General features: G+C 54.3%; 11 protein-coding genes across 11 annotated transcripts; 6 read left to right on the top strand and 5 right to left on the bottom strand.

Moving 5' to 3' along the window:
• Positions 1-342: 342 nt before the first annotated feature.
• AYL99_06285 (FAD/FMN-containing protein) lies at positions 343-2,267 on the top strand (the record flags this gene model as incomplete). The annotated part of the gene is made up of 2 exons (XM_018837795.1): positions 343-462; positions 525-2,267. The coding sequence occupies 2 exons, from the start codon at positions 343-345 to the stop codon at positions 2,265-2,267; spliced, it is 1,863 nt and encodes a 620-aa protein (XP_018692355.1).
• Positions 2,268-2,792: 525 nt separating this feature from the next.
• AYL99_06284 (hypothetical protein) lies at positions 2,793-3,844 on the bottom strand (the record flags this gene model as incomplete). The annotated part of the gene is made up of 2 exons (XM_018837794.1): positions 2,793-3,524; positions 3,584-3,844. The coding sequence occupies 2 exons, from the start codon at positions 3,842-3,844 to the stop codon at positions 2,793-2,795; spliced, it is 993 nt and encodes a 330-aa protein (XP_018692354.1).
• A 547-nt stretch (positions 3,845-4,391) lies between these two features.
• On the top strand, positions 4,392-6,466 carry AYL99_06283 (hypothetical protein; the record flags this gene model as incomplete). The annotated part of the gene is made up of 7 exons (XM_018837793.1): positions 4,392-4,739; positions 4,796-4,962; positions 5,056-5,097; positions 5,199-5,233; positions 5,291-5,558; positions 5,638-6,167; positions 6,288-6,466. The coding sequence occupies 7 exons, from the start codon at positions 4,392-4,394 to the stop codon at positions 6,464-6,466; spliced, it is 1,569 nt and encodes a 522-aa protein (XP_018692353.1).
• A 1,030-nt stretch (positions 6,467-7,496) lies between these two features.
• Positions 7,497-9,048, bottom strand: AYL99_06282 (hypothetical protein; the record flags this gene model as incomplete). Its single annotated transcript, XM_018837792.1, has 3 exons — positions 7,497-7,840; positions 8,023-8,622; positions 8,739-9,048. 3 exons carry the CDS (start codon positions 9,046-9,048, stop codon positions 7,497-7,499), a joined length of 1,254 nt encoding a protein of 417 aa, XP_018692352.1.
• Positions 9,049-10,215: 1,167 nt separating this feature from the next.
• AYL99_06281 (hypothetical protein) lies at positions 10,216-10,866 on the bottom strand (the record flags this gene model as incomplete). Its single annotated transcript, XM_018837791.1, has 1 exon — positions 10,216-10,866. One exon carries the CDS (start codon positions 10,864-10,866, stop codon positions 10,216-10,218), a length of 651 nt encoding a protein of 216 aa, XP_018692351.1.
• Positions 10,867-11,345: 479 nt separating this feature from the next.
• On the bottom strand, positions 11,346-14,475 carry AYL99_06280 (hypothetical protein; the record flags this gene model as incomplete). The annotated part of the gene is made up of 6 exons (XM_018837790.1): positions 11,346-11,504; positions 11,558-13,502; positions 13,549-13,587; positions 13,668-13,794; positions 13,840-14,386; positions 14,440-14,475. The coding sequence occupies 6 exons, from the start codon at positions 14,473-14,475 to the stop codon at positions 11,346-11,348; spliced, it is 2,853 nt and encodes a 950-aa protein (XP_018692350.1).
• Positions 14,476-14,769: 294 nt separating this feature from the next.
• AYL99_06279 (hypothetical protein) lies at positions 14,770-15,954 on the top strand (the record flags this gene model as incomplete). The annotated part of the gene is made up of 1 exon (XM_018837789.1): positions 14,770-15,954. One exon carries the CDS (start codon positions 14,770-14,772, stop codon positions 15,952-15,954), a length of 1,185 nt encoding a protein of 394 aa, XP_018692349.1.
• A 1,058-nt stretch (positions 15,955-17,012) lies between these two features.
• AYL99_06278 (hypothetical protein) lies at positions 17,013-19,556 on the top strand (the record flags this gene model as incomplete). Its single annotated transcript, XM_018837788.1, has 1 exon — positions 17,013-19,556. The coding sequence occupies one exon, from the start codon at positions 17,013-17,015 to the stop codon at positions 19,554-19,556; it is 2,544 nt and encodes an 847-aa protein (XP_018692348.1).
• A 479-nt stretch (positions 19,557-20,035) lies between these two features.
• AYL99_06277 (hypothetical protein) lies at positions 20,036-21,211 on the top strand (the record flags this gene model as incomplete). Its single annotated transcript, XM_018837787.1, has 1 exon — positions 20,036-21,211. The coding sequence occupies one exon, from the start codon at positions 20,036-20,038 to the stop codon at positions 21,209-21,211; it is 1,176 nt and encodes a 391-aa protein (XP_018692347.1).
• A 740-nt stretch (positions 21,212-21,951) lies between these two features.
• On the bottom strand, positions 21,952-22,581 carry AYL99_06276 (hypothetical protein; the record flags this gene model as incomplete). Its single annotated transcript, XM_018837786.1, has 3 exons — positions 21,952-22,341; positions 22,404-22,434; positions 22,496-22,581. 3 exons carry the CDS (start codon positions 22,579-22,581, stop codon positions 21,952-21,954), a joined length of 507 nt encoding a protein of 168 aa, XP_018692346.1.
• A 413-nt stretch (positions 22,582-22,994) lies between these two features.
• Positions 22,995-24,163, top strand: AYL99_06275 (hypothetical protein; the record flags this gene model as incomplete). Its single annotated transcript, XM_018837785.1, has 3 exons — positions 22,995-23,018; positions 23,078-23,518; positions 23,573-24,163. 3 exons carry the CDS (start codon positions 22,995-22,997, stop codon positions 24,161-24,163), a joined length of 1,056 nt encoding a protein of 351 aa, XP_018692345.1.
• Positions 24,164-24,628: the final 465 nt, after the last annotated feature.

Raw genomic sequence — 24,628 nt, 5'->3', positions numbered from 1 at the left:
TCCTACTGCATTGCACTGTTGTGGACCAGAACGTTGGAGGGGATCTAAGGCTCTGGAACAGCTTTGTATAGACAGCTACCACAGCCCGGCATTCATTCGCGAACACTTTGGCCCGTTTCAAGAGGCAACACCACACAATTAGGACATGGGCTTCGGAAGGACCTAAGAGCTAGAATCAGGCTGAATTTGCAGGCAGTGGCGGCGAGTCTCGACTCTGCAAGACCAAGTGATCTGGATACATACATAAAGTGGCAAGCCGTACCCACGGACTGGTGGCGCTGTCAAGTCGAACGAACGACAATTCTACTCACCGACAGTCCCACCTAACGACGACAACCAAAGATGAGGGAGACGATGCGAGTACTGTGCTTCCTCGGTCAAGCCGCCTTGCTGCTTCTGCCTGCCATCTCTGCCGCAGTTGCTCTGCCAGCTGATGTTGCTCCCAACGGTTCATGCAAATGTGTATGTTTCCTACAAGGCTGCTGGCCCCCTCCGCTATGGGCATTCTCTTGACGGATGGATAGATCTCTGGCGACAAGTGCTGGCCTTCCGAGAAGATCTGGGCCCTGTTCAATTCCACGGTCGGCGGAAACTTGATTAGGACGCAGCCCGTCGCCGTCTCCTGCTATCCCGGCCCGTCTTTCAATCCCGCTGAGTGTGCTGCGGTTGATGCCAACTGGGCCAACGCTACGTTCCAGGCCGATGATGTCGTCGGGCTCTCATTTCCAACCAATATCACTTGTCCCCCTGTCAATGTAACTGCCGGGGCGAGTGCCAACGGGACCTGCACCCTGGGAGTAAATCCAAGCTATGCTGTCAATTGTACAAATCCTCGACAGGTGGCTCGGACGATCGCCTTCTCCAAGCTCTTCAACCTCCGTCTGGTAGTCAAGAATACGGGACACGACCAGCTTGGTCGCTCTGAAGGGTCCAATGGCCTGGAGATCTGGATTCGCCATCTCCGCAACGGCATTGCTTTCCAGGGCACCTTTAAGTCTTCCACTGCCTGTAACGTGGGCAATTGGACTGGAAGTGCTTTCAAGATTGCAGGTGGGTATACTTGGGGTGATGTCGGCGCAGAGGCACAAAAGCACAATGTCGTTGTCGTCAATGGCGGCACTCCCTCCGTCGGCGCCATTGGAGGCTGGATGCAGGGTGGTGGTCACGGCCCTGCATCCCGAACCTTCGGTCTCGGAGCAGATCAAGTGCTGGAACTTGAGGTTGTTCTTGCAGACGGAAACCTCGTAACAGCCAATGCCTGCCGGTACAGTGACCTGTTCTTCGCCCTTCGTGGTGGCGGTGGTGGCACCTACGGCGTCGTGGTATCGAGCACGGTCAAAGCCTACGCCATGGTCAACGTCACTGTTCAACATCTGGCCATGTTTCCTTTGAGCGCTAACATCTCTGGACTTCTGGATGCTATTGCTGTGTTGTACTCTTCCTATCCCGATCTCAATGACGCCGGGTACGCCGGCTATGGTCAGTGGTCAGTCAACAGCCCAGCGCCTCTCTTCGCCGACGTGACAACCGGCTATGTTCACGGCTTCAGCATCTTCAACACCACGGTCACGCAAGCTCAGTCCGCTTTTGACGCGGCCCGAGCAAGACTGGCTCAATACAACCTGACCAGCATCTTCATCTCCGAAACTTACGCTTCCTATCCGGACTACTGGACGTACTACCAGGCCGAGTCCGGCGTTGAACCACCTGTTGGATCACCCGCGTATGGTGCTGGAAACCGTTTGTTCGACCGCGCCTCGGTGACGCAGAACTTCAGCGCCCTACGTACCATGATCCAAACCATTGCCGGCACGCCCGAGCAGTTCACAACGAACAACCTCGAGCTTGTCGGCGGCGGGCAGGTGTTTCGAGACGCATCCGACCCATTCTCCGGCGTCACCCCGGCCTGGCGTCTCTCTTACTTGAACAACATCGTGGCCCGGGTGTCGTCCTTCGACACTCCGCAATCAGTGCTCGACGAAAAGCAACACGACATCACGTACGTCAAGGTCCCCGCCATGAAGAAACTGGCGCCCAACACCGGCGCGTACATGAACGAAGGGGACAGATTCGACCCGGACTGGAAGGTCGATTTCTACGGTAGACGCCATTACGCCAGGCTGTTGGCCGTAAAGAGAAGATACGATCCGCGGGGACTGTTTTATTGCCCCACGTGTGTAGGAAGTGATGCGTTTGAGGTGGTTCAGGGTGGCAGGTTGTGTCGAGCCCGAGGCGGATATTTTCAGGAGCAGGACCGCACGAAGTAAAAAGATGGTATATCTCGGGAGGTATTCGTTTGGAAATAGCATAACGTCGTTGACGAGCTCCACGACGAGACGTATGGCTGGTGCTGATGTGCGGGATTGGTGGTCAATTCATTTCTCTCTGCCGCAAACCATGACTGTATTGCTTAATGAACATAGTACACGGATATGTATACACATGCAATGGCCAAATTGGAGCTGAAACCGGCGACCGTCTTCAGAGCTCTTGGAATATCGAGCACCCGCTAGAGTGCGTCCTTTTGAACCGGCAGCTCATCTTCGCCCAACATTGGTGCCGAGCGTCGACATCAGCATCAGCATCAGCATCAGCATCAGCGTCAAGACTCAGGCATGGTTCGACAAGCATCCCGTGGTGCTGTGCAATGCTTCTTATTCTTCGCAAGCCCTTGGACGTTGCTACCGGTGCTGTGTGTGGTGAATATGTAATCTTCTCCAAACAATACTGCAGTAAGTATTGTATCCACGAACGCAGTGCCGCTCACACAGTCCTTCCTTCTGCCCTCGACCTCATTTCCCTTCTGTCTCGTCGATACGAATCACGTACTTCTTCGCGCTCGCCCTTCCCTCTCGCAGATTCTTCAGTGCCACGGGCAGACCTCTCAACCCATTGGCCACGAGCTCATAAGGATGCGCACTGAGCCAGCCCTCCGCTAACCCCCTCGCTAACACACTCGAATACACGGCGCCAAAATCCTTCCCGTAGCCGTCCGGGTTGAACCTGATGCCCTTCTTTGCATCCACTGGAAAAGGTCCTGTATGGATATAACCCACAAAAGTGAGGGAAGTGAGGATCTTCTCAGCCACGAGACTATAATCCTTCTCGGGGAGAACAAATGTCGCGTGTCCCTCAGGAGCGAGCACCCGGGCCATCAGTTCTGGAGACCCATGCTCTGAGATACAGTCGAAAGCATGTCTGACGGAGTCGATCCCTCGCTCTTCCAGAGCTTGATGCACCCGAGTTATAATGTGCTCCTCGCCCTCCCGGTAGTCCACCACGAAGTCCCCTTTCGAACGATCAATCAGCTTCTCGACCATGGGCTGCCCATTGCCGGCGATGGCTATGATGGGATGGATATTTGATCTGCAAGCAAGCTTCAACACAAACGCCCCGACAGCACTGGAGGCCCCATAGACAATGAGAGGAGTTGGTGTAGCCGCCCGCTCCCATGGGGGTGTCAATTGCAGGCAATGGTATAATCCAACCGCAGCAGTGAAAGCAGCAAGGGGAATAGTTGCTGCCTGTTCACGCAACAAAATGTCAGTCTCCCTCCGCCAGGGCCGCCAGTCGTACATCTTACCTCTTCGAAAGTAACATGGTCCGGCAGATGCAGCGTGGTATGGGCGGGGGCAACGGCATACTCTGCAAAGCTGCCGTGTGCGGTACGCATCTGATGAAAAGCGGCAACCCTGTCCCCCTTTCGGAAACCCACCACCTTCTTTCCGACTTGCTCGACGATCCCTGCCATGTCATCTCCGGAGTTGAGTGGCTTACTGGTGTACACCACCGATTTCCAGTCCTTGCTGCAACTCTTCGCGTCAGTGGAGATCCGTCGGCCCATTGAGAATGGCTTTTTTCAAGGATGAGAAGAGCATTTCCAGATCGAGTGGCTTACGGATTACACCCTGTGCATATCACCTTGATCAGAAGTTCTCCTTCCCCGGCTCTTGGCACCGGGGACTGAACTATTTCCACCTCCAGGGAAGGTTGAACAATGGCTTCCAGCATTTCGAACGTCGGAGTTGGGGCCCTTTTTTTCGCGGTCGGCCAGCCCCAAGATCAGATCGAAGAAGAATTGCACGAGTCCCACCTTTTCGCCGATCCCTGGTATGCTCGGTGCTCAGTTGGCTGCAATGGACAATGCTCCTAGTGCCGCTAAGTGCTGTCAATATAAACCTGTTGTCGGGATTCGCGTGAAACCCGAATTACTTGAGCAGCTGTAAGACTGCTGGACTTCTCGGTCAAGGACGGTCAGCCGTGTTTTCCATCGGCTGGCCTCACGATGGTCCCATTTGGCATATAAGGGATATCCATTTGGGGGGAGAGGTGCTAACCAACTCGAAAGGGTATTGAAAAGCTCTTTGCCTGGACAGTCACCACCGACGAAAATGTACTGGCCTTTTGCCCTTCTACCTATCGTCTTTTTCGTCTATATCGCCTTCAGGCCTAGAACAAAATACAATCTCCCAGATGGCCCTGACATATTGGTTCCTGACAAGGACCGTCGGAGTAAACTCCACATCTACCTCACACCATGGGTAAAGACGTACGGAGACGTCTTCTCCTACAAGATGGGTCGCTCGACTGCAATCGTACTCAGCAGCGCCCAAGCCATCGAGGAACTCTTGGTCAAAAGGGGCCACATCTACAGCTCGCGACCGACAAGTTCACCCCAAGCGGACATCATCACCGGAAAGGCGAGAATTGTGAATATGCCATACGGCGAAGAATTCAGGGTACTGCCAACCTTCTTGGTGTGGCACCGGGGTTGGCAAGAACTGATTCGTCCCAGAAGCACCGCAAAATCATCCATACACTTCTCGGAATACAGAATGCGAAAATATTCCTCCCCTACCAGGAATACGAGTCTCGGCAAACGCTGAGAAATCTGCTGAACGCTCCCGACAGTTTCTACTCGGAAATGTCGCGGTACTCGGCTAGTGTAACGTTCTCGCTTCTGTGAGTTGGGAATACAATACCTTCCGAAGGGTTCTGTTGTTGCTGTGAAGCCTAGTCGACCATTCCTGACTTTGCTTTGGTCCGTTATCATAGAGTCGGCGCCCGCTTTGATCGCTCAGACGCTTTCCTTCCCATGTAAGTTTCCTCTTCTCATCGCAATGCCAGAGACCGCTTGCATTATTGGCGTCCAAGGCTCGAACGCCCTACAGTCTAGCCAGGGCTGAATAATATGACAGGACGATTGGTACAATGATGCAGAAGTTTTTTGGCAGTATGTGTTCCGGACCCAGGACCTCAATGGCGAACCCAAATTCTAACAATCTCCAAGGCATCACCCCGGGAGTCTGGTTCGTCGACCGCTACCCTCTCCTGAACTATCTTCCTGGACCGTTCGCCCCCTGGAGATCCAAGGCATACTCTATGCATCTCGAAATGCGCAATTTCTGGGGCGTCTTCCTCCACTCCATCGAACAGCGAGTCAAGATGGGTACCGCACCGGATTGCTTTCTGAGCAGATTTATTCAGAGCCCCGAGTCAGAGCACCTCAGTGAGGTCGAACGGATCAGCGTGACGGCAGAGTTGCTCACGGCGGGCACGTAAGTGTAACACTGGAAGCTCCCATCAGAGATGGAGAGTCTCTGATCCAGGCACAAGCGGCTGATTGAGACCCTGCAGGGAGACGACGGCGACGGCGCTGCAGTGGTTTTTCAAGGCGTGCGCCAAATATCCGGAATGGATACGTGACGCCCAGAAGGAGCTGGACACGGTCGTGGGGAGTGAGAGATTACCGGATTTCTCTGACCGGGAAAGTCTGCCATACATGACGGCGGTGGTTTCAGAACTCCATCGATGGGCATCGGCGACACCGTTGGCCTTTTTTCACGCAACATCTCAAACCGACACGTACCGTGGCTCGACAATCCCCAAATCTACAACGGTGATTCCGAATACGTACGCCGTGCATCACTCAGAGCAACACTTTCCCAACCCCTCAGCCTTTTTGCCCGGCCGATGGCTGCCACCTGACGATCCGCGACACGTCCCCAACGGTGCAAAGACTCCCCATCATCTCGCTTTCGGTGTAGGGAGGAGAGAGTGTCCCGGAAAACACGTCGCAGATTCGAGTCTGTTTATCGTTATCAGCCGAATTTTGTGGGCGTTTAATATCGACCGTGGCGATCACCCAGCCCCAAATGATGAAACAGGTGAGTTATGTTCCAATAGGTGGTTTGTTCCTTGAAATCTCTCCCCAGCCTCAGTGACGGGGCCAAGTAAGGAAGAGAAAATGGAGCCCTCAAGCTGACTGGCTGCATCTCGTCGTTCAGTGGGAGGCTTTCCTGTCTTAGGTCCTGCGCCCTTCAAGTGCAGGATAACCCCTCGGTCGAAAGATGCCGCGAACAAGATTCGCCTTTTGGCCGACCACGTCGATCCGGACCTGCATGTGGAGGATGGGAGCATCTACGACGCAAGCGTGAAGGCAGTCCTTGGTAATACTAAATCTTGAAAGGGGAGATGCATGTGTGAGCGGGCAGGGACAAGGATGCTTCCTGGTTGAGGCACTTTATGCCACATGTTCACAATGCACGGAGCAAAAGGGGCGTCGAACGGACGTAATTGCGCGGAGAGCATCGAGCAAGGGGACAGCATTACAGGGTCTGGATCATGTTCGTCATGCCTGTCTCTCTTACGGAATTGTTCTTTTTCACGAGGCGAACAGCCGCCGTGCCAAGGCTCTGACAAGTCCCTCGGGCTCATAGACAGAAATAAACCAGCTTCAAGGACTGATACTGGCCCCCAGGCCCTGAGGGAGAGCAGAGCAGAGCAGAGCATGGCAGGGCATTTGTCTGTCTCTGGAACCGCAGCAGGGGTGGTTTCACATGCTGGATCGATCACGTGGCTCGGCGGCTCGACAAGGCTGAACGTCCCCTTTTTTCCCTTTTTGCCCTTTTACCCTTTTGCCCTTTTTTAAGGACCTAGCGAGCTGGCGAAGGGGAGCATCCGGAAGTTGAGCCAGCCACGCCAGGAACTATATGTAATTATGTATGGAATAGTCGTTGTCGCACGAGGCAATCCTCAGAACAAGCAAGACGAGAACGGACGATTTCCTCGGAGGAGACTGGGAAGCAATCAATCAATCAATCAATCAATCAATCAAGCAAGCAATCAATCAATCAATCGATCGATCGCTCGCTTTTTGTTTGAGACCCAACCCAGTCTCAGCCAAGTACCGGGGAGAGGGAGGAGAGGGGTTCTTTCTCTGCCTGAAAATTCAGCCTCGTGTGGAAAAAGACATGTTCTCTCTCTCTGCCTCTGTCTGTCTGTCTGTTAGGCATGTAGAGCAGTGACGACATACACATAACCCCGTTCTCTCTCTAACTAGCCTGCTGCTATCCATTCCTCCATCTGTCTATCTGTCTGCCTGTCTACCGTGCACTGTGTACACCATTCGCTTCATCCAAGCCACAGAGTCGCAGAGAGTGAGTGAGTGAGTGAGTCGTGGCGTGACGTGCCCTCGCTCGTCTGTTCTGTTCTGTTCAGGCATCCGCCGCCGCCGCCGCCGTCGCACCCTTCAACTTCCCCTCGACGATCCCCGCCGCGGCCTCGGGGGCACGGTGGATGCCGACGACCTCAAGGCCGACGCCGTCGAACAGCTTGCGGAAGTCGGCCTCGGTGCGTTCCTTGCCGCCCATGACCATGCAGGCGACGTCCAGCGCGGCCGTGTGCGCCGCCGCGTCGGTCATGATCTCCGGCAGCAGCATGTCGGCGATGAGCACGCGCGAGTCCGGCGCCATGACCGGGATGATCTGCTTGAGTGCTTTCGCGCACAGCTCGTCACTGTAGTCGTGGAACACGCGTCGGAAGAAGTACGCCTTCGCACCTGTTGGGTGTTCGCAAAGGGGAAAGGGGAGACCACGTCAGCTACGTTGTTTCAGGCTCAGTCTGACGGAGCGGCAGACATAGATGAACTGAGAGAACATCAAGGGAATCAAGATCGGATATATAGATAGATCCCTCTGCTCTTTTGGGGGTGTGTGACTGCAGTAGGCAAACTCAACTCACCTTTGACGGGCTGCTCGGTCCAGAAATCATGTTCCATCAACTTCACTCCTTCCGGGGCGATCTTCTCCTTTTCGGCCATGGCGATGATCTCTTTCTGATCCTGCAACACCACGTTCTTGGGATCCAGCTCCTTGTACTCGTCCAGGACCTTCCTCAGGGTGTTGCCCACCCCACCGCCGATGTCCACCAGCGCCACGCGGTCGGGTGTACTCTGCAGCTCGTCCTCGGTCAATTTCAGGCCATTGAAATTGTAATAGCCGACGACGGGGACCAGATTGTCGCCCATCTTCAGCCCCAGCTGGAACGTCTTCAGCTTCTCCGGGTCCTTGGACATGATCTCCCACGTCGTCATGCCGGAGTCGCTGGCGTTGTGGTAGTCGGAGTACGGGTTGACGTAGAACGACGTCGGCTCGACGGCCCCGTGCTTGGCCAGGTACTTCGGCAGGTCCGTCATAGGCTGCAGGAAGTGGTCAAACATCAACGTGAAGAACATGCCTGGGAACGACGTGTAGGCCTGTGAGAATTTGGTGGAGCCATAGCTACCGTCCTCGGGCGACTGCGTGATGAATCCCGACGCGGCCAGAGGGCGCAATAGTCTTTCTGGTCACAGTTGTGTCAGCCCTCGCCCCTTTTTTTTGCTTGACCGTCTGTGATCGAGTGGGACTACAGTGGTTTCTGATCACCAGGCGTGAATCCAAGGAGAACAGAAGCCATACCAAGCAGCGCCTCCTGAACGCCCGACTTCTCACCCAACTCCTTGGCACTGATCGTCTTTCCCTCTTCCGCCGGCATCTTCTCAAACACCTTCAGGTCCAAGAGTGTGCGGATGGACACCAGCTCGGCCATTTGCAGGGAGTGGGCCTGGACCATCATCCCCGGATCCATTAAAGAGGAAATGATCTTCTTGGAAAGGCCGACCAGAGCCGCTTTGGGGGCGAGAGATGCCGCATCATGGCCTGTGGATGGCACGTAGGTGCTAGCCAGTCGTGAGAGCTCACTGACGAGTGACTTCAAATCTTCAGCCATATTTTTTTTATTGGCGGGTATCGTCGTCGTCCAGATGATTGTTTGAGAGAAGGTGTGTGGTTGGTCCGTTATGTGCCAAAGGACCGGTAATGTCTTGATGAGTCTGTGCCTCGTGCCTCGTACCTCAACCAGACGACGAATGCTATCTACGGGGGTGCCGTGTGTCTATTGATGGCAGTGACTTACAGAGCATCTTTCGACCACGAGTCGGCAGAGCAGTACTTGGGGACATCAAATATGTACCTCAGCCGGGTACGGACATGACGGATCCCACCCCAGTTGCATACATAGCGGCCCCTCCGCCGAATTGACGTGGTTGTTTGCTAGACAAGACGTTCGTCGGCTGGGCGGTAGTAGTTGCAGTTGGAGGAGGTACCTTTTGACAATCCGTTTCATGCACGTCGAGGTCGCGCGTTGCCAGCGCATCGCCGGGTGGAAAGGGGTCTGGTGCGGATTTTGACGCACGAGACGCTGCCTCCTACTGGATGGACTGGCCATTGGCATGGTGTCGGCTGGGCCTGGACAAATGGATTCTGTCAGAGTCGCAGCTAAAAGCCATGAAATGCGGGCATGTAGCGGGTGGATGCATCTTGGGTGCCTGTAGAGGCCCTAATTGATCCGCGGCAACTAAGGGATCTGCCAACACGGAGGGCTTTGCATGTGCTAGGATTGACACTGATTGACGCGGAAGAGAAGCCCTGAAGGGGACAAGGCGTAAGAACAGAACATATGTGATTTCCTGGGTGACTGGTCTAGTTACAAGTATGACTGACCGAAAGAGAGAGTGACGGTAGGAAAGATAACATTGATCCTTCTGACCATCCCCCAAAGCCTCCCTCCCTCCAACACCCTGTCTTGAGTTGAGATAATCCTTACCGCTTGAGCCCCTTTCCGAACGGTGCCTCCTGCAGCGTTTCTCACGCCCTATCCAGTTCCCATAACTCCGTGTGCCTCTGGTGTGGACCTGGTCAAAGAAAACAACCTCTCCAAAAGCATGTGTCTTGTCCTTAGCAGCCCAACAGACCAATCCAGAACCAAGCAGCCTGCAACGTTGATCCATCCATGGGTGTCCCTGGCCTGAGGACGCCGCCCAGACCGACATTGTCCCCGTGTGTATCATGACTCAATTCATACATCGTAGCTCCGAGTAATCATCTCTGCGGTCGCTCACGGCATCATCGCCTGCGCCTCTTCATCCGTGACAAAGATCTCGGCCACAGGGCAGTGGTCCTCGTCTCCAAAGTCACCGTCGTACAGCTTCTTTCGACCCCTCTCCCCATATCGTCCCAGCATATAGCTTGGTAGAAAGAGTTCGTCATTCCAGGTAAACCCTTGGCTATATTTCGTGTAGGTGATGAGTCGAGGAGGCTCGTCGGGATCATCGTGGTGTGCATTCAGGTTGATGGACTTGTACGAGCTGGAAGAGAGCATCGAAGGACCAAGGGGGGAGGAGGAAGCGTTGAAGAGCATCGGCATGCTACTGGGCGGCGGGAGGCCCGCCTTCTGCTTGTCCTTCCGCTGTGATGTGCTAGGATCGTCTTTGGGTCGACCACCCTCGCCTGACGATGGAGTGATGTTGTGGAGCAGCTGTTGAGACCGAGTGGGAAGAGGGCTGTAGGACCACGGCGAGTCTTGATCAGAGCCCGAGCCTAGCGAAGATGGACCAGCATCTGAAGCTTCGGCTCGTTCCGCATTATGCACGTAGCGTTCACTTCGTCGACGTCGGCTCGGAGGGGTGTAGTCTGTATGGCTACCAATATGTAAAGGGATCTTGATGGCACGGGAGCCGGGGGCAGGGGTGGCAGAGGAGTCGGGCATGTTATAAGCACCACCACCACCACCACCAGTAGTGGGATTCGAGAAGCCTTTGTAGGGAAGTGAAGAGGAGGATTGTAGAAAACGCCTTTCACCGAGCCCAAGAACAGCAAAGGGAAAATCCAAAGCCTGTAGTGATTACCTGTGTGTGATGTACATCACTCTGAAGGAGGGAAGAGGGAAGTGCAGTCAGTCGGTCATGTAGAATGCGCATGATTCAGGTCACGTTCACCGATGGAGTCACCACCGCCCGAGTCACAGGCTCGAGTGGATTAATCTATGGATTGTTTCCGCCTGCGCAGTTACTCGCTGCGACACCCCCGCACTATTTTCGTGATAACGATAAGACATACCCACGCACCCACCATGGCGAGGCGCTGGTTGGCCACAGCGGAACTCCGTGGCGCGTATGTGGCCGCTTCATATTAGGCTCCGGGCCCATCCATATCATGTTACTCGGTACAGTGCATTCAAATCCCCCTCTATGCATAATACCATGGCTCATCAAAGACATGGTATCTATGTCCTCGGACACCCTCACCACGGAACAACGCTGGGAATCTGCGTCCAGGCGGCACTTGCTCTTCAGGAATCCTCTCGTCCGTGTAGGAAGCCGGCTCTCCGACTACAAATTTGCCGACCTGTATTCTCAATCAGCCATGTTCACGAAACCATCATCTCAATGGGTACTTACCTGGATCTCCGTGTCTGTAATGGTACCCCTACTGATCCGGGCATACCCCACGCGTTTGATGTCTTTGTACAAGATGTACTCGCACCACCGGTCCCAATCCCGAGCATCAATGTCGTGCATTCCACTCAGTTCACTCACGTAGGTGTTGTAGTTGCCTTCCCCCGGCTTGACCACCAGGTAACTGAGCAAGATCGCTGGTCGAGACGTCGCACCCATCCGCCTCGACAAGAACTCCGTCTGAAGTCGCCGGTCTTCGGGATCTTCCTCTTGTCCAGAGTGAAAGACAAATACATCGACCTGAGTACCGTAGACATCCAGTGTAGCTTCAATGGCGGGTGCAAGTTCCCCCACCGGCGACGGTAGCAAATGGTGGGTGGAGTTGAGAATGGGGAATTTGGAAAGGAGAGCCGATCCCCAGGTGTGCTTGTTTGGCCCAGGACCATAGTCCACGTACATGCCCAAATCCTCGGCGAGATACTGCGTGGTGTCGCGGTTGCCCATGATGATTCGTTGCAGATCAGACTCCAGCAACCCAACCACATCTAGCTCCAATTCCTTGATGGCATCTCGCATCCTCCGCTCCGACGACCAGTCGTCGTTGTCCAGCGAAAAGTGGATGGTCCAGATTCCCGCGGTTATAAGCTTCTCTTCTGGATGGTAAGGTACATAATCGTAGGTTGGGAAGCGCAGATACGCAATCGAGGCCGTCAACAGCTGCAAAACAAGCAGGATATGGAGATAGTAGCTGGATTGCTTCCGTCCACGAGGGCTGGGCTTGTTCTTCGCTTGATAGCCCGAGTTGGTCGTCAAGGCTGAAAAGACACCGGCACCGATCAGAAGCATCGTAGTGATCATCACCCAATCGGTATGTTCTCGGACTAGGGGGCCTCCCGGGACGAATGCGTATGCCACAACCCAGACATGGAAGAGAACCATGATGTTGTACATGAAATAGCCGAAGCCAAAGGTAGACGCCGGGCTGTATTGGGCAGCGGACGAGATAAGGACTGGAGCGACTCCCATAGTGTAGAAGGCGAGAATCAGACCACCATAGTAGCCGGTCCAGTTGGCGTAGCCGGTGAGCAGGGCCGCACCGACAGCTCCCAACCCGTAGGCTGTCCACGATCCGAAAAAGCCAGGGATTGCAGCTCCCAGGAACAATCCAAGGCTCATCACGACAATCGTGACCGCACCATGGGGCACTGCCAATGGACCTCGTACAGGATAGCCTTCCCAGACCCATAGAACCATGGTGCTGGAGTCTGAGAGAAGAGAATGCATAGTGAAGAAGAGCCCTCCCAGACCAAGCCCAGCCAACAAACTTGACCCCTTCTTCGCATTTGGAGGAATGTAATCTGCGCTACTGGAGATGTCTGGGCGGGTGGAGCGCCACACGGCAGCCAGGGCGACCACCAAACCAGTCTTGTTCCAACCGCCAATTCCGGAGTGTAGGATTGGCCAGATAGGATTGTTGGTGTGATTCGCAAACTTGGCGATGCTCGACAGCACGAATCCAATGGTCCACGCCAGGATTCTCCTCTGAAGCCGCGCCGAGTTCCTTCGTTCAGCGTACCACTCTGCTGACCAGGCTATGCAGCCCACCATGACAGCAAATCCGACGGTGAATAGACGGTATGATGGATCCTTGACCAACCAAGCCACGAGCCCCACGAGGGAAGACATATGGAGCCAACGAAGGTTCTTGATTGCGAAAGATCGAACAAACGGGATGGCGAGTATCAGAGGCGAAGCAGGGGCCATGACCATAACCTCGTACCCGGAGATTCCCATGTGCCAGAGCGGGAAATACCATATCAGGACGCCGAGAGAGGTCAGGATAGACCAGAAGAAGAATCCATGGAGAATGTCGGCAGTGGCGTCCAGCATTGCAGACCAATAGTACGGTCCATCGAAGGTGGAAGTCTGGATGAGAGGACTCTCGCGTCTGAAGCCCGTTAGCAACGTCGACGGAATAACAAGGTTGAACATACTCTTTCTCTTTCAAAGCATCCTTCAGTAGCTTCGCATCACTGGAAGAGGATTAGTAAGTCACCAAGCCAAACTTCGACTTGTTCGTACATTTGAGTATTTTGGGAGCAACTGCACGTACCCTCTGGTGGAGCCATTGACATCTTTGATCACGAATTCGAAGGTTTCATAGTCAAGTGCGGTGACCGCATCAAAAGCCACATCGAACAAGATCAGAGACCATTCAAAGAAGGCATAGATGGTGTACGCTTGAGAAATTAGCCAATGCTCCATACCGTAGCTGAAAGACTCACCGCCAGCGACTTTATGGATTTTATGCTGGATGAAGAAATAGATCAAGGGCACAAGAGTGCCAAAGAACAAGCTAGCCAAAATTTTGCGGTACTTGACAGCCTTCGGATTCGGCGGACTCAAAGCGAGGCATCCCAGTGTCCAGGGGAGCGTAAAAATCAGGTATGAAATCATAAAAATATCATGCCAGTCATGGTCGTCCGTAGATGTCACGTATGTCCATCCTCCACATGTCAATGTTCTCAACAAACCGGTGGATGCGACGATCGTGGGAAGATTCGAATTGGGTCTTCTCGTAAGGAAGTACCATAAGGCGACCAGGGCAAATCGAGGTCCGGAGGTAATGGCAATAAAGACCATAAAGACTGATCGCTCAGGGTATCGGTCGCCAATGGTGGCCGAAACAGAGGGAAACCATTCATCGGGGTACCCATAGTGCTCGTTCTGCACAATCTTGTGGTAATGGAGGGAAACACCAACGATTAACGCTCCAAGGAAGGCTGCGTATGCGACGACTGTATGAGTCCATGACACCCATTTGCCGTTGAACTGCGACTCGTCAGGAACCTCGAACTGAAGGGGATGCGGTTTTCGGTGCTTACAGAGAACACCACGTCTCCGTCCTTCCTGGGCGCCATTTGGTGTATCAGCGGGGGATTAAAAGACGACCAGCTGCATCTGAAGAACAAGAAGAAAAGATTGAAAGAGTGACAAGAAGGCGTATGAAAAGGTCAACAGGTGGAATAATTGTACAAGCTACGCATGCGGACAAGTGGAAGTTCAGTAATAACTTCGAACCCCCTGATTATCCGCAGCCTAAGCAACCAAGCGGGAAAACTGCGGGCCAATTTATTCCTCACTTTACGAAAAATAAAAGTTCCGCCAAAGTCAGGTCTTCCTTCTCGATCAGACATACTACCAAGACCAATATCATGGCCGCCGCAAGTGACAAGGCTCGGTTTTTCCTCGAACAGTCAGTGCCAGAGCTGAAAGAATACGAACGCAAAGGTATCTTCAGCGCCGAGGAGATCACCAGCATTGCCCGCAAACGATCCGACTTTGAACACAAGATCAACGCCCGAGGATCCACGCCTGCGGACTTCGCTCGCTATGCCGAGTTCGAGATGAATGTGGACGCCCTGAGGCGCAAGAGAGTGAAGAGATTAGGAGTCAAGTCCACATCACACAATGGCAAGCGTCGCATCTTCTTCGTCTTCGACCGCGGCACCCGCAAGCATCCCGGCGACATCGGTCTTTGGATGGAGGCGATAGATTTTGCGAGGAAACAGAGGGCATATAAAAAATTGCAGGAGATGTTTACACAAGTACTTCGGCTACATCCTACAAAGTCCGATTTATGGATCCACGCCGCCCAATACGCGATGGAAGAGAATGGTGATATGGCTGAAGCAAGGAGCTACATGCAACGTGGTCTTCGATTTTGTAAAGGGTCAAGAGCTCTATGGTTGGGGTATGCGAGACTGGAAATGTCCTATGTCGCCAAAATTCACCTCCGTCGAGAAGTCCTGGGGATCACCACGGGGAATGCCGACCAACAAGGACCAGCAGACCAAGAGAATGCAGATGAGAATAATCTGCACTTGCCGAGACTAACGGCTATGGACATCGCGCCGACCGGCGAGCACGATGATATTGACACCTCCGCACTCCAGAAGCTGAAATCGACACCTGCAATGAGCGGGGCCATTCCAGTCGCAATCTTCGACGCTGCGATGGCCCAGTTCCTTGACCCCAAGTTTGGCTTGGACTTTTTCAAGATACTTCTCGACTACGATGACATTCCAGCCTGCCGCAGAGTTGCAGACCACGTGGCGACATTCCTTTTGAGAGAATACCCACAGAGTTGGTGCAGCCAGGCATGCCACATACAACTACCACTTGTCTCGATACCTCCCACTTCTCCCGAATTCCCTGCGGCTCTCAGAGATATGCTGTCGCGACTGAAGGACGCTCGCAGGAAGTCGCACAGCCCTGAGTTGCTCGGGTGGGCCAAAGAATCGCTTGAGAAGATCCTTCAAACACCGGATGTGGATCCAGCGATCAGGACAGTGGCAGATTCTGTTATCAAGTCCTTGGGCGTGCCCGTGTCGGCCTAGTCAATCCATACCTCCTTTTGACCTCGATTGCTTTTTGCTCGATTGCAATTTCTTCCTTTTCAATCTGGCCTCATTTTCTGCCCTTTGGAACTCTTTCACCTTTTCCTTCTGTTCTGCTGTTGTCTCCCCGGGGACTACGTTCTTGTACACATCCAATAGTAGCTCGTGTAGCTTCCGGAAGCAGGCATCTTTATTTGCTTGGGCCTTTCGACTCTCGTCTGCCTGGATGACCAAACTCGACGACTTCTCAGCGTAGTACCGAGAGGACAAGATGCCTTCATGGAGAATGGCAGGGATTAAGGGGAGGAGTCGATCAAGAGGGACGCGCAGCTGAGCCTTTGAGTTGACTCTGCAGCAGCCAAGTTAGACCTACTCGTCGCGAGAATCCTGAAGGTGATCATACTTGTTGACATTCTGACCGCCAGGACCGCTGGACCGGGCGTAAGTCACTTCTCCGACATCGCGCAGACACTGTAGTGTGTTCAGTCTGCTGTACCACTCCCTTGCCGCGGTGTAGTCAGGCCCTAAGCCCCCAGACTGTGCGGAGTAGTATCTCCAGAGATGCACATGTTTGAAGACAGTCCTCGTCGGCCAAGGGCGACACATATTCTGGCCGGTGAGCAAATGTTAACTGCAGCCAAAGCACAATCCGCCATTTTCAGCCTCAATGTCTCCATAATATTCCATGGCAGGTTAGCCGAGCGAGCTAACTGTACATGGAATGGCGTGAATGGTTGACTAAACGAAAGGCAACTGCAGTCTTCTTCTGGCGGCTTGCGACTCTTGTTCCTGCGCGCTGTTGTTCCAAGTCGTGGAGGAGCAAACTTCGCATCCCCTTCGACAGACAGTCAATCGCCAATTCTACCATCCTCATCATCAAGCTCAGTCTTCATTTCCTGTCTCTTCTTGTCTCCATATGGTGCGCTGATGTCGCCGGACTGCCTTTGACTTGTCCAACTTTTCTTCAGCCTCTTCCCCGCGCCAAAACAGCCTGATCAGGCAGCTTTTCTCCTTCACCTTGCCCTGAACATGACTTGCACCGCCTTCGCCGCCTCAAAATGACTGATGCAGACCCTCCACCAGAGGCCCAACGCTTTGGTAGATCTCAGACGCCTGAATCTCCTCGTCCGGTCCATATCCCTGAGCCTTCAACGATCCCGGTCCTGCTGAACCAGATGGATCCGGTTTTCAATGACACCGAGACCTATAACATCCCTCATAATCAAACTTTCTCTCCTTACTCAGACTCTGCCCGCGCTATGAATGAGAATGACTCAAACGATCCCAACTCGGAAGAGCAAGACGTGGTCCAAAATTTCCTGAGAGGAGCCGAAGAGCAAAACACTCGTCTCGACAACTCTGCCCGGTTTCCCTCCACGAACGGTCAGATAACCGCGAATGATGCCGCCATCGACGCCAATCTTGTCTCGGCCCTTGCAAACGCTTCGGCGTATCCGCAGTCGTCTGAAGCCCATGCCAATCCGCCTCAAGGTGCTGCCAGCCAGGTCCAAGATCCTGCGCAAACGACCACTGATACTTCGCCAGCCGCTGATCCCCCTGCCAACCCTGACACCAGCAACACTGCGCAAGCCGATGGAGAGAGCACGTCTGCGGCAGCGCCCGCCGTAAAGCCCAGCTTTCAAACACATGAAGGTGGAGTAGACTATCAGTCGCTTCTGGATACTATTTCTAAATCTGCTTCTACTGCTCCTGCCGCAGACCCTGTCTCTGCCCCAACTACTGCCGCTTCGCTTGCCAACCAAGGAGCCCAATCATTGTTTCCCGTTCCAGGTTTACCCCCCAAGCCACCAACTCAAGCACAATCTTCAGATTCTCCCGCTGTTCACACGTTTCCTAACTCCAACCACGACCAACTGGGGCCATATCAGCAAGTGAGTCCAGACCACGTCAACACCAATGGCACCGATCAATCTGCTCTTGCGCCCCCACAATTCCAGCCTCCACCCGCCTCGGCGCAAGCCCCCGGCATGTGGACATATTCCGGCGTCCAAGCGTCCCCCACAAGCACCGACCCGACCTCTCCTGCACACTCTCTCCAGGCGCCCGAACAGGGAAAGGGATTTGATGGGTATGAACGCCCTTGGTCTCCCAACACACAAGCACTCTATGACTCTTTCCTCGAGGATGAACGGAGGTATGTGGCGGAAGGGATTTGGGACAAATTTCCCCAGGGATCACGTCTCTTCGTGGGGAACCTGCCCAGTGAGAAGGTCTCTAAGCGGGACATCTTCTACATCTTCCACAAACATGGGAGACTTGCTCAGATCTCCATTAAACAGGCGTACGGGTTCGTCCAATATCTCGAGGCCTCCTCTTGTCAAGCAGCACTTCAAGCAGAACAAGGCGTGGAAATCAGAGGAAGGAAGATTCACCTCGAGATATCGAAGCCTCAGAAGAATTCACGGGGTCAACAAAACCAGCAAGGAAACAAAAGACGCCGATCTCGATCACCAGATCGCGGGACCTCGCGTCAAAGCGACAGATCTGGGCGTCCTAATTACAGTGATTTCCGAGATGAGCGCGGCAGGCGCGACGAGTATCGACGCAGCCCTTCGCCTAGAAGCTATCGGTCCAGGGACGACTATCGGCAACCTCTCCAAAGTCCTCGTTACGGCACGGGTGGGAGACCGATTTCGCCGTTTGCCAACAACTACTCCAATCCCCCCTCGGTAGGTTATGATGAGGAAACCACCCTTCCCTTACCCCGAAGAGACCCGCGAGATGTGCCGGACGTGCAACTCCTCATCCTGGAACCGTTGGTGGCTCCAAGCTTCATGAACTGGATCGAACAAGGCTTTCGCAACAAAGGTCTCCGTGCTTCCACAATATGGCTCAGTCCTCGACTACCACTGAACGCTGTCGTGAAACGGCAAATTATTGAAGGCGTGCAGGCGGTTGTGAAACTAACGCAGGCCAACCAGTACAACAGCAAGATCCCCTTGCAGGTTTTTGATCGGAGTCAAGGGACGTCGAATGTCAACTTTAACGAATATGTCGATCTCGATGTCCCCGTTGCTGCCGACATTGTGCTCCACGCTCGACAAAAGGAACGTGGAGGCGCGCAGCAAAGCCCTCAGTCCTATCAGTCACAAGGATATTCCCAGTATGGCTATCCTCCTCCACCAGCACAATACCCACCAGCACCTTTTCCCCAACACCATCAGCAACAACAACAACAACAACAACAACCACCCCCACCGCAACAACACAACCAGTATCAGTACGGCCAGAACGCCCACTACCATAACCCGGCACAGACGCCGGTGACTCCGACTTCTGCTACAGCCGCGCCAAACCTGCAGCAACTGCTCGCGAATCTTCGGCAGCCTGGTGACGGGCAGCCCGACAACGCTTCGCACCACAACAACCCCGCCGACTTGGCCGGTCTCTTAACCAACGTTGCTCGTCAACAGCAAGGTCATGGCGGAGCGCCATTCCCATCGCCACACGGCCCTCCACATCAGCAGCAGCAGCCACAGCAGCAAGGTTATGCACCTGGCGCACCGGCGTATGCAGCTGGACAACAGTCCCAACAGAACGTACAGAACATCATGGAGACGTTGGCAAGGTACAACAGATGACAGGGACGAACCAAGGTGCGAGTTGTTTTGATGCAAGATTAGATTTCCGTCATGAGCAAGAGTTTCATTTCGCCAGTTGAGTTTGTATTAGTTCGATCAACCAGGGTGGTCCCAGTCGAATACTTCTGTCGATGCCGTGGAGGTTTCCCTACAACCCATGCAGCGGAGGAGTTTTGTGGGAACGAACGGACATGGGCGGACGAGTACCACAGGGATATCTACATAGGTATCGCCTCTACCATGCTCATAGGCAGAAAATAGATTACATGTTTAGACATGAGGCTTCTGATCATCGTATCTCGTATACAAATTTCTCCCCGCACGTCGGAAATGCGCCGAAGCCGCGGCACATCATTCATTGAACATCGACAACCGACTCTTTCATATCGGATTTTTCTCAACATCACATTGCTTTCAACACTTCTTCCTTCCTCCTTGTTACCCTCCCTCTCTCCACCTGCCACAACGCCCTGCCGAACATGTCCAAGGCGACCCCCAACCCTGTTGCTTCGACCTACGGGTCTCCTGCGGCGAGTGGCGGGTCCACGGCCTCTTCGATCCCACACCCAGAACCCATGTCGTCAAGTACACACCATATTGCCGGGATTCTGGTGACGGTATTTGGTCTGGACGAGGTTCCCTCAGGCACCACCGACATCGCCGTCCTCTGGCTGCTGCACCCTCGCCTACAAACCCAGGCGTGCATGGCGCCGTTCGCGGCGCACATCATCTCGGAGTGGAACAAGCACCAGCCAACGTCACGGAGTAGTGGTGGTGGACGAGGCGGGCAGAAGAAGAAGAAGGGCCTGATCGCCGTGTCGTTTGACCAGCGGAACCACGGCTCGCGCCTGGTGTCGGCCATCGCCAACGAGGCCTGGCGGTCTGGGAACGAACACCACGCCCAGGACATGTTCGGCTGCTACGCCGGCACGGCGCTCGACACGTCGCTCCTACTCGACTACCTGCCCGGGTACATCTTCGGCGGGGCCAGCGACCCCCGGAAGATCGTGCAGAACCTGGTGCTGGGCATCAGCCTGGGCGGCCATGCGGCGTGGCACGTCCTGATCCACGACCCGCGCGTGTCGGCCGCGGTCGTCACCATCGGCTGCCCGGACTACACGCGGCTGATGACGGACCGGGCGCGGCTGTCGAAGCGCACCACGTACACGTCGTCGACCCCGCCGGGCCGCGACTTTCTGGGCTCGCGGGACTTCCCGCCCAGCCTGGTCGAGGCGATCAAGAAGTCCGACCCGGCGGGCCTGCTGTGGTCGCTGCCGGGGCTGAACTGGCGCGCCGACCAGGAGAAACTGCACACCGAACTGACCGAGCAGGAGCGCGCCGTGCTGCTGCCCGTCATGACGCGATGTTTCGGCAACAAGCGCCTCCTGAACCTCTCGGGCGGCGCCGACAAGCTGGTGCCGTACGCGCACTCGAAGCCGTTCGTCGACTGGCTCAAGGCGGTCAGCGGGCCAGGCGGCTGGTTCGAGGGCAGCGGATTCGTGCTGGAGGACATCGTGTTCGACGGCGTCGGCCACGACGTGCCCAGCGCCATGGTCCCGTACATGGTGAGATTCGTGACCGAGACGCTGGAGGATGAGGGCGTCGCGGCCATGGAGATGGGGGGAGGGGCAGCCCGGTTGGGGAGTAAGATATAACACGACACAACATAGAACGGGGAGGGGACGCGGCTTCATGTTCATGTTCGTGATTTGAGGGCACATACAATGTATAGAAGAATGTCATGTCATTTTGCCCAATTGAGCCTATGGCTGCCGGGTGGGACAAATCCATCTTTTTGTTGTCTTGCCCTTTACACCAGGTCAAGCACCTATGTACGCTTCAAGACCAATCGGCCCATGACTCGAAAAATCATCGGGGCGAAGACTGTTCTTTCCGCATCCACCACATCAGTGACCTTCTCAGTTGCTGGCTCTGCTGCCTATAACCACCAAAGCTTGTACTGACGGGACACCTGGGGGCCGCTGGACGAATTGCACAACCTGTGTGCACAGATATATCCCAAGGCTCAATAACTTGGGCTGGTCGTCCTTGATAGAGGTAGACATATTTAGGAAAGGCCAGCCCAAGATGATCGGTAGTCATCAGGAAGGGTCTCAGATCCGAGGTCGATCGGAGGTTCCTCCCTGCCATCAGATTGACCAGATCCGAAATGACACCTTGTATTCGGCTCTTCCTGGATGCCACTGCCAGCTGGATTCTGTTCTGTTGGACGACCAATGGAGGGTGGAAATATCCACCGGACAGGTCCAAACCCGGCTGTTCATCCGGCGTCCAGATGTGCAGTCTTAAAGAGACGATCATCTCTGACTATAGACCATCTCTTTGAGGCTCTGTAAACACGCAAGGTGGCTGTATTTGTCTACCAATTCCCTTTTCATCTCAATCGCACAGCACCCTTGAGGCGATTCCAGAATGATGTGGCCCATGATCGTCCCGGCGCCTCGTCCAGCTCCCGAACCAAATCATCATAGTAGGAAACATTGCTCTTGGGCTGGCGGACTGATTGCGGGAGCGGGTATTCCTTCGCGTATCGGTCTTCGAGCAGCGCGTACAGAGCATTGACTTGTCGCATTTCTTTCTGCTCATTAAAAGGCTCGGCAGGCGTCACGAGGGCATTGTTGGACTTGGACGAATCTGCAGCCGGTGCAGGTGACTCGAGCTTCTGCAGACGAGACTGCATGACCTTCTGAAAGTGGACATGACCTGGGCGGATGCGGTCGAGCGGCCATTGCTTGATGATGCGTGCCCAGTGCTTGAAAACGACCTGTAGGACAGAGAGAGATGAGCGGAGGGTCATTTGAGATCCTCTGACCTGGACTGACTTACAGATTGATTAGCTGCCATGGCGAGGGAAATTCTGAATCATCAGTCGTCAGAGCTATCACAGAGGACCTGACAAGTTCCTTAGCAATACATACGAGCACCAAGTGCGTGCTTTGATGATGACGCCTAAGGAGTTCGTCGCCGATCCCATAATCCCCCAGACCATACCGGAAATGGCCATGGCGGTGGCGGATGCTGGTCGATCCAGTGTCTGGCCACCTGGGCGGCACCATAACAAGGCCGCTGGGCCGCTGGGCCACAGGGCATTATTATTATTATTATTATTATTACCCGCAGGCTGCTCTTAGGTCTAGTTCTTATAGCCTACGCCCTCTGCCTGCGCCTGCGACTCTGTGCGGAGGACCACCCACTACTACTACTATTACTACTGGAAGCCCATCTCAACACCGCCTCACTCGCCCTCGGGTGTTCGTCCTTCCACTTCCACACCATTCCTTCCCTTCCCTCACCTCGTCCATCACTGCCCTATTTCCCTCATACACGCCATCCGACTTTCCTCATTTATCTTCAACACTCGATCTCTTTCATTGTTTCTGTGCATTGGGAGACACCTACGAGGTTGCCTGGCCGGAAATGGCCCCTCAACGTTATGAAGCAGTATGTTATTCTCTACCATCACGGCCTGGCAGGCCAGCTGTATCACTAACACTCCTCAGCTGAACACCCACGACGATGACATCGATTCTCCCGTCTCTCCAGATACCCCTCGACCCGTTCCATCCTCACCTCCACCGTCCTTCCGTTCCAGAGCCTCCTCGCCCACATCCAGGCGCTTATTGGCCCAGGATCCGTTATCTCCTCACGCGGACCAAGATCATTTGGAAGACACCTTTGACGACGGCGAGGATTCCGATGCCGAGAACGATGGCGACGACCGGCAACGCTTGATGAGGGCGGACACGGGGGCCCAGAGACAAGATGCCTCCCCCTCATCAACCTCTGTCCCCGAGACCCGGCCGGTGCCTACGGTCGAGCGACGAGTGACGGAACTGCCCGTCTTCAGACCGATGCCCGCCTCCATGAGAGCCACCGACGGTGTGTTCGCCAATCTCTCCGCCAAGCCTGAACGTGGTGAACAAGTGGATGAAAAGCCTCCTGTACGTGTTCGCCTGCAAGACCCCTCTGCGCATGATGACACTAACTGTTACTAGACATACGAACAAGCCGCTGCCGATGCGACGCCGCCTTATTGGGAAACCACTATTCTCGCGCCGGGAATGTCCTCAGACGAAGTCTACGTCGACGGTCTCCCCGTGGGATCTGTTTTCTCCTTTGTGTGGAACGGCATGATCTCCATGTCCTTCCAACTGGTCGGCTTCCTGCTCACTTATCTTCTGCACACCACTCACGCCGCCAAACATGGTAGCCGCGCCGGTCTGGGACTGACACTGGTACAATATGGTTTCTATATGAGCGGTTCCAACGATACCCCCTCGGACACGGGAAATCCAGGACAGTTTTCAAACTCCAGCCCACCCGATCCAAACAGTCACAGCTTTGACCCCAACGCCGTCAATGGGGGCGGAGATCAGTCTCCTGGAGGAAGCAGTGGCATGGGCGGTTTCACTAGCGCAGATTGGATTTCTTACATTCTCATGATCATTGGTTGGTTTATTTTGATCCGGGCGGTATCAGACTTTTTGCGGGCAAGAAGGCACGAGGCCCTCGTCCTGCAGAGTCCGAGTCGAGGATTGCCAGTCCCAGTCGTGGCAGAGGGCGAAACTCCTGAGCAGACCGCCTAAATCTCGTCCTAGAAGCATTTCTCCCGAAAGGGTTGGGCGAATGCGCACCTCTGGATGTGTCTTATGTGTAAACATACAATGCATGCTTGTAAAATGAATTGATCCACACCTCTTTTTTGAGACTGGCATCGTTATATAAAAAGCGCGTTCCATTGATTGAAAGACGGGCAAAGAGGAAGTTGGAAGTCAAATTCGGCTTGCACGTGTTTCTTTTTCTCATCGACAACGACCTGGTCTTCTCTTTCAGCTGGGAACAGGCCTCCTCCCTAGACTTTGAATGATTCCCCATCTGCGTGATCTGCGGTGCTTGCTGACCGTCGTCATGACAAGCTGTCTGTCTGTCGCTCTTCCGGCCTCCCCTGACTGACATCCATTGCCAACACAGTTTGTCTCGCTCCAAACTCAAAAGGGAATTTCTTTGCGGATGTGCAGATAAAAATGCAGCATTTTATCACAGACCATACA

Source organism: Fonsecaea erecta (assembly GCF_001651985.1).
Source record: "Fonsecaea erecta strain CBS 125763 chromosome Unknown Scaff5, whole genome shotgun sequence".
Taxonomy (NCBI): Eukaryota; Fungi; Ascomycota; class Eurotiomycetes; order Chaetothyriales; family Herpotrichiellaceae; genus Fonsecaea; species Fonsecaea erecta.
This window is presented reverse-complemented; position numbering and strand designations above follow the sequence as displayed.